The sequence below is a fragment of the Propithecus coquereli genome, unplaced genomic scaffold (assembly GCF_000956105.1).
Source record: "Propithecus coquereli isolate 6110/MARCELLA unplaced genomic scaffold, Pcoq_1.0 Scaffold301, whole genome shotgun sequence".
Classification (NCBI taxonomy): domain Eukaryota; kingdom Metazoa; phylum Chordata; class Mammalia; order Primates; family Indriidae; genus Propithecus; species Propithecus coquereli.
In genome coordinates this window covers 2,750,416-2,760,778 of record NW_012148631.1, presented here as the reverse complement: position 1 = coordinate 2,760,778, position 10,363 = coordinate 2,750,416, and the positions used below count along the sequence as shown (strand labels likewise).

Sequence of the window (10,363 nt, the reverse complement as noted above, 5' to 3'; positions counted from 1 at the left end):
AGAATCGAGCCTTGGCACATGGGAGGTGCCAAGTAAAGGCATGTGAACAAATGATTGACTCAATCACTGAGTCAATGACTCATGAGAATGGAATCTCTCTAAAGGAAAGGATTTCTGTATGTTTTTAAGACTGCCTTCTCAGTGCCTAGAACAGTGCCTGGTACACAGTGGGTGTTGAAGGAATCCGTGAATGAATGAAGAAAGCATGAGCAAGACCCGAGCTCTCAGTGCAAAGACCACAGACCAAGAAGCATGAGACACAAAGGGGCCACCCTCAGCCCCCCTGCCCCAGCCAGCACTCGCCTCATGGTGTTTTAAATAATTTGTCTGTTGTTTTTAATTGTTGAGGCAGTAATACTTGGTTCATGAAACTGCAATATACAGAGAGGTGAAATAAATAGCTTATATATATATAATATATATAATATAGCTGGTTTTAAAATATTCCCTTATCATTGGTGTACTAGGTCACGGGAGTCACGGAAGGTCGATAGCAGCATCCTCCAGAACTGTGAGCAATGCAGGGTCACCACGATTGGACGAGGCCGTCTGTCGTCGGGAGGTCGAGGCGCGGAGAATTCCCAGGGGCACGCCTTCCCTGCGCGGTGTCTCGGGACAGCTTGCAGCAAACAATAAATAAATGACTGCAAACCAGAGAGCAATTTTTGTTGGAATTTGGGACAGGGATAGGGATTGGGAGAGTGAGGAAAGTTTGGGGTGGGGGGTACTACTTTCTTTGTTTTACTTTTTTTTTTTTTTTTTTGCTTTCAGAACCTTTGGGAAAAAGGACTTTGGTTTCTCGGAGTGTTGGTTTCCTCATTCAAGTCCTCCTCTGGGGACGAGTTTAGAGTTGTCTGTTCCTAGAGAGAGACAAGCACCTGTGGGTTGACAACAGTCCCTTTGTGTGAGTCTTTTGTCATTGGGGGTTTCAAGTCAACAATAAAATCCTCATCACCCCTCCCCCTAAGAGTTTTGGTTCAGTTTTTGTCTTCTTTTAAACACAATGTACAAAAATAGAGCTTCTTCCTTATTTTTCATGTAAAAATATTCCTCTGATGCAGTTCTCTGGGAGTGTGAGTGTGGGCCAGGGCGGCCTCAGGGTCTGCGGTGGGACGGCCTAGCCGGGGTGCGTAGGGCGGATCCGACGGGACCTCTTGGTCACCGTCGTGTACTTGAAGGGCTTCTGCAGCTCTGCCTGTCCCTTAGGGTAGCGCTTCATGAAGTGCACGTCCTGCTGGTTCTCCCGGGTCTTGGGGCCCTTCCGTGGCCGCCCCTTCTTGGTGAAGCCCACGTACCAGCCAGAGTACTTAGCTGACATCAGGGCCGTGTAGTTGTTCTCCAGAACCTTCTCGATGAACACACACTCCTTGCTGGTGCCATCGGGCTGTAGGGGAGAGAGGAGGAGTGATAAAGGAAAAATTATTCAATGATACTTCCTAAGGCGTGGTAAAGAAGACTTCATTGAGGACCACTGCAATAGGGACAGGGACCACTGCGGTGGGATTTTGCAGTGAGGCAGGGAGTTGGGCTCAACTCTGAACACAGCACAGCAAGTGGGAACTGATAGCCAAGGAGCAGGGTGGCGTCAGTGGGTGGAAAGTGACTAAGAGGAACATCAGGAGTAAGAGGGATTCTTGCTGAGGACAGGCCAGGAAGATCAGACGTCACCTGGGGGTGCTGGAGGGTGAGGAACCTGATCAGATATTGAGGGTGATCAGACCTCAAGGGTAGAGGGTTCCTACTAAACTGACTTAGCAGGGTTCTTACTAAACTGGATTCTACAAGGAAGCGATGGGCCTAAGATAAGGTTCAGGAGCCTCAATGAAGTTTGGCCAAGCAAAGACTCTTTGTCAAGAGAAGGTGGGAAATGCGACCACAGGTGTGAGGGGCAGAGCACTGTGGAGAGAGCATGGGCAGGTGGCCCTGGCTGGGGCAGCACAGTGAAGAGGGCCTGACTTAAGCCTTTCACTTCCTGGGTCTGTGGAATAAACTTTTGTTATCAGCCCCTGTATCTTTTTCCATTCTCCAGTTAGGGAACAGACTCCCACTATAATTCAGGAATCTGCTCCTTCCTCACTCTCCACCCTCACAGCCACCTTATCCATACTAGAGCAATAGAACCAGACCTAGCCAATCAAAACAGTACTTCCCCTTAGTCCTCAGCGATTGGTTCACAGGGGGGCATGTGACCCAAGCTATCCAATCAGAGTATTCCTTGACCTTTTCCTAGGCGACCCCAAACATACGTGGATTTAAACTCACAGAGTATGTAAGGCTGAAGCAGAGGCAGCCATTTTACCACCATGAGGGGAAATCCTGTCTGACAGTGAAGCCAACACAAATGAAGCACAGCCAAGAGGAAGAAAATGAGAGAAACTAAGTCCTGGTCACATCATTTGGGCTCTGAATCCAGCCACATCCAAAGGTCAAGTTACCTCACCATTATATGGACCAATAAAGTCTCATTTCCTTTAAACCAGCTGATGTTATGTTCTATCAGAAATGAGTCCTGACAGATTTTCACAAAACCTGACATTAAGTCAGCTACTCAATTGTAACTCAACTCCACTGTGATATAGTTAAATGTAAATTACATTTCATGTGGGATGTGCTGCATTTTAATACTTGGTATGAAGTGGGTGAGAGCCTCCAAAAATGAGATTCAGCATGGCCAAACTCCAAAGCCCATGTCCTTGGTTCTGGGATGTCAGGCTCCCAGGAAGATCTATGACCTCCTTGGGAGACTAGGTATGCCAGGCAAGAAGCACCAGATTTCGAGTCAGAAGCTGAATGATCTCTAACACTTCCTTGTGTAACCTCAGACCAGTTAATTCCACTCCCTAAACCTCACATTCCTCACCTACCAAACAAGAACAATGACTTCTTCGTCACAGAGATGTTGTGAGGAATGATGCTTATAAGTGAGTCAGACACACAGTAGGAATTTGCTAGATTATTTCTAAGGGCAGATGGTCCTGACAGGATCTGACCTGGATGGAGGCGGGTGGAGAGGCAGGGCTTTGAATCTCCTCCCTGAGATGGCCGAATTGCTTGATGGGGAAGAGTAGGAAACACACAAAGTTGGAAGGCCTGAATTAGCTGCATTTGAGTTTCCAACTAACATCTCCAAATTTAGGCCGGGCCCACTCCTCGTTACGGATGGATGCCCGGCCAAGTTGGAAGCCCAGCGGTCTGGCTGTGTGTGGAGACTGAGGTGCGAGTTCCAGCCTTTTGTTTGAAGTGGAAAACGGGCTGGAGCTTCCAGGAACGTTCACCTTTGAGTGGAGGGCAAGCTTGGGCCCTGCAGACAAAGTGCTGAACTTTGCAGAGAGGAACAGGCAGGGTAAGAAAACACTCTCCGGAGAATGAGATCTTTCGAGGAGGCTGCAGAACAGACAGGAGTGGGCCTGGGAGACATATGTGGGACCCAGAGGAGGGTACAGATGGGGTGAGGGATTATTGTGAGGGAAGCCAGGGCAAATGTGCAAGGCAGGTAGAAGGGAGTGGTCTGGGCTCTGGGTCCCCTATGGAAAATTCTGGAAGCTGCCTGTCCAACCTGAGTCCAGATTCTTCACCTGGTCTAAACAGAACAATCAAAGAAAACTGAACAAAAGCTACATCATGCTGCATCCCCACCCCAGAATATCTGCCACTGCCCAGAAAACTGCTTTCATCCCTCAAGGTTCAGTTCAGTAACTGCCTCCTCTGGGAAGCCTTCCCTGACTGCCATTTATCTCCCTGGGAAATTCCTCTTCTTCCTTCAAGACTCCATTCAAGGATCAAGCTTTATTGGGCTTACATATTCCATCTTCTGAACCCCATTCCTCCCCCCACACCACAACAGAGCAATTCTGCATCTGCCTGCCTCCTAATTAGCCCAGGAGCTTCTTGAGGTCAGGACTCCTTCTTAGCTGCTCTCGCAGCTGAGCACAAGCCTTAGCCCAAGACAGGGGTGCCCTGAGCATTTGGGGTTGAATGGATGAGAGTTTCATTAGGATGGAAATGGTGGGATGACACACTAAAGGGGTTTCCTCCTAAAGAACACAGACTCTGTCTCCCAGATTCTTCGCGCATGTCCCAGAGACAGTCATGAGCTCTGAGAGGCCCCTCCTGGGGGACGCGCTGACTAGGGAGACAGTGAATGGAGGGCTGTAGATCTCTGCCTGGCCCACCTGGTCTCCTTACTCATTCATTCACTCATTCGCTATTTATTGATTACCGACTACAGGCCAGACATTTCTACATCCATTATCTCATTGCATCAACTCTACCTGGTAGAACAAAACAGAGCTCAAAGAGGCAAATAGCCTTGCCTAAGGTCATGGAGCTTGTAAGTGGCAGACTTGGGGTCTGAACTTGTACTAGGCACTTCAGCTCTCTTCTCTGCCCAATTCCAGAGAGATCCTCAAGGAGAGAGGCTGAGGATGAGCAGTAGCTGCCTGTCACACATCCCACCTCCCCCATGCCCACGTAGCCGCCACTGGCACAAAGCAAGGTTTGGGATGTGCAAGGAGCTACCCAGTGCCCAGCACACAGGCTCAGTGCATGTCTGGATTTCCTTAAGAAGGGTGAGGAGCTGGGCTTTGGGCTAAAATTTACCACCCTTGGGAACCAGCCTTGGGGCTTATGATAATCACAAGTTCTGCTCCATGACCTCAGGCACAGCAGGCTGCACCTGGGCTTGACCTTGCCTCTGTTCCTGACTCCCTCCGTGGCCCTGCTCATCACGTGCAGAGGCTTCAAAATACCTGTGCTTGGGCCCCACCCCCAGAAACTCTGACTTGATTGGTTCAGGCAGGGCAGAAGCATCAGTATATAGAGGGTGAGTGAATATCCCATCCCAGAGCCCTGGTGATTTAGCAGAATTTGATCTTCTCTCCCCTACCACCTCCAACCTCCTTCTTCCCAAACTGGCGTCCTAGTCCTTTTATTTGAACTGAAGACTGAATCCTGATGACTTCATTGGGCCCCTAGATCCATGCTTACCTGCAACCAGAACTACTCCCTAGACTTTTTTAGCTATATGAGCCCAGAATTCCCTTTCACTTAAGCCAGGTTTCAGTCACTTACAACCAAAGCCATCTTAACAAAGATGTGCTGGTGGAGAGGGCACTGCATGCCCTGCAAGGGTCTGTGGCTCCATGTTGCCCCCAAAGGACTCATCATCGATCACAAAGATGGGGGCAGATGAGAAAAATGTGATTCGGGCTGAGTCTTCAGAGATGGGGAAATGCCTGGCACATAATGCTAGATACTCAACAACCGTTTATGGAATAAAAGGAAGCGCTGCTTCCTAGGGCAGGTGGGTGTGGGTTCCAGAGAGGTGGCAAGAAGGGGGGCCACACGGGTCTGCAGGGGCTTGGGGACAGAGCTTTGGCATATGACAGTACAACGCAGCAGAGGGGTAACTATGGCCAAGGGTCTGGAAAGGCTCTGCTGAGGGTTCAATGTGGGTGCCCTGCCGTGGCCAGAGATGTACAGGGTTGGCACCCAGGAACAAATAAAATAGCCCAAGGAAGACGACCCACTGAGCCACTCCAAAGGAGCCAGAGCTGAGGCCAGGGGTTCCCACAGGTGAAGAAGTGACTTTGTGACCTGGCTTCAAAGTAGAAAGGAACTAACATTTAACAAGTGCCCATAGCTAAGGGCCTGCGTTATCATCCCATTTTACAGGTGAGGACACTGAGGATCAGCGAGGTCAGGGCACTTTGACTTGCTTGGCCTGATGTGGATAATTCTGGCTGTGGGGTAAGAGTCGATCCATGGAAAGCAAGAACCATATTTCTATTTCTTTGGCGCCCCTGTAGCCCTATGGCCGGTACACAGAGCATAAACAGATGGATCCAGAATCTGCCCTCCATGAGCCCCCAGACTGGTGGGAGATGCAGGCGCAAAGACAGACAGCGACAACCCAGGTTAGCAGACGGGCAACTGAGGGCTGCTCAAGGGACTGTGGGCTCTGGGTGGGTGGGCAGACAGTGGGGTCAGGGAAGGATGAGCCGGGACTCAGGGCAGATGGACAGAGGGAAGGGCAGTCCCAGCGGAGCAAACAGCACATCCCCATCCAGGCAAGCGTGGTCCACGCTGGCGAGTATCGGGGCATACGGAAAGCTCCCCAGGGCCTTCAGCGTCCCATATCAAGGGGTGGGGGAGAACCCGTGGGTGGGTTTTGAGCTTGGTGGCGGTTGGAGGGCAGGAGAGACCCGATCCCCTTTGTGCTTTAGAAAGTGAAGGTGGGCAGTGGGGAAAGGCCTGGAGGTGGAGCCTGTGGCTGGGAACCCACAGGTGAGGTGGCCGGATGACAATGTCTAGAAAGGTGGGAGGCCAGACAGTGGCGGTGGCAGGCAGTTAGGGCAGGAAGGGACTCCCAAGACCTAGGGCCTGACTGGGCGGGGAGGCTGCGGATAGGAAGGCAGGACGGACGGACGGTAGGACAGTAGGACGGCATTCCTGCTCCAGGGGCCTGAGCGCAGGGGAGCTGGGGAGGCGGGCGGAGGCCCGGTCTGGACAGGTGGATTTGGGGGCGTCCTGGGAGCCCCGGGGTCAGCCCAGAAGAAAGGCGCCTGGCAGGGGCTGGGGGCGGGCGAGCGAGGCCCGGCGGGAAGGAGGGGAGGGAGGCGGCGGAGGGGCCGCGCCGAGCGCCAGCTGAACCGTCCCCAATATTAATGACGGGAGAGAGGGCGAGGGGGCAGGAAATCGGAGCCGGCTCCTGTGGAAGCGGTGACTCAGCGGCCAGCCCGGCGGGCGGAGGGCGGCCAGCGGCGGGGGAGCGGCCCAAGGGGACGGGGCTGCTCTTTTGACCCCGGACGGCCCTCCTGGGTCACGATGCCGGGAAGCGCGCGGGCGGGAGAGGGCGCAGGCCGCGTGGGCACCGGGCACGGCGGTGCCGCCGCCCCTCCTTGAGGGGAAAGGAGGAAAACGGGCCTAAAACTCAAAGCAGGTTGGGCCTGGGAGGAGGCCCGGGCGGGCAGGAGAACAAAGCGCCTGGCGCAGGGCTGGGCCGCGCCGCCACAGGAAATGGCCGGCCAGGCCAGGGGGACCGGCCAGGCCAGGGGGACCCGGCGCCCGCGGCCCCCAGCCCCGGCCCGACCGGCCTCGCGACGGAGGAAAGTGAATCACTAATTAAAACCACTCCTCGGCATCCCGGAGCCGCGCTCTTTGGGTTACTATTATTTTGCTCTTTGAGAAGCTTCAGTTGGTGTGGGCAGTGCGGCTGGAATCTTTTCCTTCCAAATTGGTCTTTGAATCCTGCCTAGCTCTAGCGTGGGACCTGGGACAAGTGCCCGGGCATGGCCAAACCCCAGCTTTCTCATCTGAGAAACGGGATGGTAGTGGTACCGGCCTCATGGGATTATTTGGGAACGTTTTTGCTCAGTGCCCGGCAGATAGTAGGTGCTCAATTAACGGAGGCTATTGTTGCTGTTATTAACAAACAACAATGCAACAATACCTGGCTTAGGTCCCCGCCTGTTCCACTCTCCCCAGCCACATGGGCATGGGGAAGGGGGAGAGGAATGAGAGTTGGGAGAATTCAAGAAATCAAAAACATGGCTTGGACAAGACTGTGGTCATCTCCCCTACTCCCAACAAGCTGTAATGAACCTCAAATAATCAGCCAGGGCCTTGCCACCAAGCAGGAGGGGCCCATGCCCCTTGGGATCTGACTTTACCCTCCATCCCAACTCTTCCTGTCTGGGCAGAGCCCTCCGCCCCTGTTATATGAGTTGGATATGGAAGTGAGTACAGTCCTTGCAGAGAGAAGAGGACAGAAAGCATGAGTCTGTCATAGCACTACTGCCAGAAACACCTTCCATAGGAACACCCAAAGGCAGCAAGTGCATGACCTTCAACAAACAAGCACACCCAAGAAAAAAAGAAGGGTGCTGAGAAACAGCTTCGTTGGAGACTCAGAGTCCCCAGCACTTGGGTCCACCCCACCCCTGCCCTAATTTGTTACATGCAGCTCCCTTGCCCGTTCCAAAGTAATAAAATCTTCCTGAAACGCTAGAACCATGAGGCCCAGTGCTGACGAGTGGCCGGGTTCCGGAGGCCGCTGCTGCACACAGCTGTAAACCCCTGCGACTGTTAAAATGATCGCTGCAGCCACAGCTCTTGGCCTGCCGGTTCTCTGTTCCCAGACGTCAGGGAGTCAGGGACATGTAGGCAGGGTGCCCTAGAGCACCTTGGGGGTTCTCCCACTACTGAGCGAGCCAGAGCTCCACACCCACCAGGAGAAACCAGGGCCCAGTGTGCACCCTAAAGTCGCAGCCATGGATACCTCGGCCTGGCTGGCCACAGGTGCAGGGCAGAGAAGAGTAGGTGAAAGGAAGAGATTACAGTGGGCACTCGCACTCTGTGTGCTCTTTCTCTCTCTGACACACACACACACACACACACTGGGGCTGACAGTGCTCTGGACACTTTGTTCCAGCCCTCCAGAGCTGCCAGTTGGGGACCCCCAAGTTCCCTGGGAATTCCAGGCCATCACTCACCTTCCCCACGAGCTTGCCTTTGCGATTCATACACAGGTAGAATTCCGTCTCCTTGCCCTTGATCCGGACTTGACTACCGAAGGTGTCTGTCTCCACTAGGAGCTGGGCTTCGAAAGGCAGAAGGAGAACAAGACACGTTTTTTTACCAGGGGGAGTGGCTTGGTCTAAAGGCTCAGCAACATGGTCCCTGACCCTATGCCTGGTTCCTCACTGCCCCAAAATCAGGCATGGGGAGGCCTCTGACAGCTCCCATTAGAGTACCCTGCCCTTCAGGCAGGAAGATGGAAGCTCCCATCACCTGTTCCCTTCCCTCCAGCCTCCCTTGGCTCCACTTGGGATCCAGATGGCTCCAGCCAGAGGGCAGTTCTGCCCCCGATAGCTAAATACCAGTGCGCCCTTCTCCCCCTCATCACCCACCTCCCCCGGAGCCTTCAACTCCATTCCCCAAAACAGGACAAACGGCCATGCAAAGAACCCATTCCCCAAAGCAGGACAGACGGCCATGCAAATAATCGCAGAAGAGGAGCAGGCTCTGGGCCAAGGGGTGGACAGATGTGTGTGCATGTGCACGCACGCACACACACACACACACACACCTGTCCTTTGGGGACGTCAAGCTATTTCCTCCAAAAGTTAGGTCCGAGGCCCGTTCCTGCAGGGCAGACATCCCTGCTAGTGCCCCCGGCACCTGCCCTGGCTATGTGCAGCAGGGAAGGCATGGGCAGTGCAGTGGGGAGCCCCCTGGGAAGGGCTGCTGTACTCAGGAGATTCCACTTCCCTCAGTGGAGGCCTCCAGAACTGAAGGCCAACTAACTCCCAAGAGCCCAGAAGTCCCGATCAGGACCCGATTTCCCCTGGTCCAGGGTGGGAGACCCCATGCTAGACCATCCGTGCTCCACGAGGCCTCCCTCAGGATGGGGGAGCTGATCCCTTAAAGCCCTAACTGAACAAGGACATCAAGTGGCCAGAGGGTGACTGTCCCGATTAGGCATGCTGTGCCCAAACCCCTCCCTCTCCCTCTGCCAGTCCACACCTTCTCCCCAGTAGGCTGCTGTGTGACTTTAGGTAGGCCATGCACCTTCTCTGAGCTTTCTCTCCACTCTGGTCTTGAACCCTTATGCCTGGCTCCCCCTAGCTCCCCCCTTCAGCTGCTTTCTTTGCCTGTGACCCCCAATTCTAGCATTCCCTTCCCTGACCCTTTGCTTCCCAGCACCCACCCTCCCTCACCCACAAAAGTTTAATTTCAGTGACAAGGGACTTCCTTCTCCATAACAAAAATCATAGCCCCAAATTCCTGAGTACAGTATCCTTGGAGCCACAAAGAGTGTACCTCAGTGCCCCTAAAATACACTAGGTATGATTTTAATAAAAAAATTTACAAATATAGACCCTGGTGCCCTGCTGTGAGAATTAAAACCATCTGGAACTCAAGATTTCCAATAATTAATCTAGCCCTCCTTTGACACCACTACTAATTAAAATATGATACCCACCTTTCCAATAGAGGGGGAAAAAAAAGAAGAATTTACATAAAATTTAAAGATCTAACAAGAATTTAGTAACTCTAGAAACAGGGGAGGCACATTCTTCCCTCCACCTTCCCCCAACCCTTTTAAACACTGAGTCAGGAAAATTAACCAATACCGAGATGGAGGGGTCCAAGCCCTTGAGCCTCCCTGTTCCCGTAATTTCCTCGGTGAGCCCCTCCCCAGGCCAAACACCACAGCAGACTTGCTCTCTCCACCTCTGCATAAAGCTCAGGCCCCCAGCGGGTGGGGATGAGTCCAGGTACTTCTGATGAGTGGAAATGGTGAGAGCTTTGGCATGCACAGATCTGCATGTGAATCCCTGGTTTCACTTGCCAACCTCCT

At 53.1% G+C, this 10,363-nt stretch overlaps 1 protein-coding gene across 1 annotated transcript in view; it reads right to left on the bottom strand.

The window, feature by feature from the left end:
- Nucleotides 1–312: 312 nt before the first annotated feature.
- Nucleotides 313–10,363, bottom strand: part of FGF18 (fibroblast growth factor 18) — a 33,013-nt gene continuing 22,962 nt past the window's right edge. Inside the window, exons 4-5 of the mRNA XM_012649714.1 lie at nt 8,493–8,599; nt 313–1,384 (exon numbers count right to left, since the gene is read on the bottom strand). Coding sequence (XP_012505168.1) covers nt 1,118–1,384; nt 8,493–8,599 — 374 coding nt within the window. The 3' untranslated portion in view covers nt 313–1,117. The remainder of the gene's footprint in view (nt 1,385–8,492; nt 8,600–10,363) is intronic.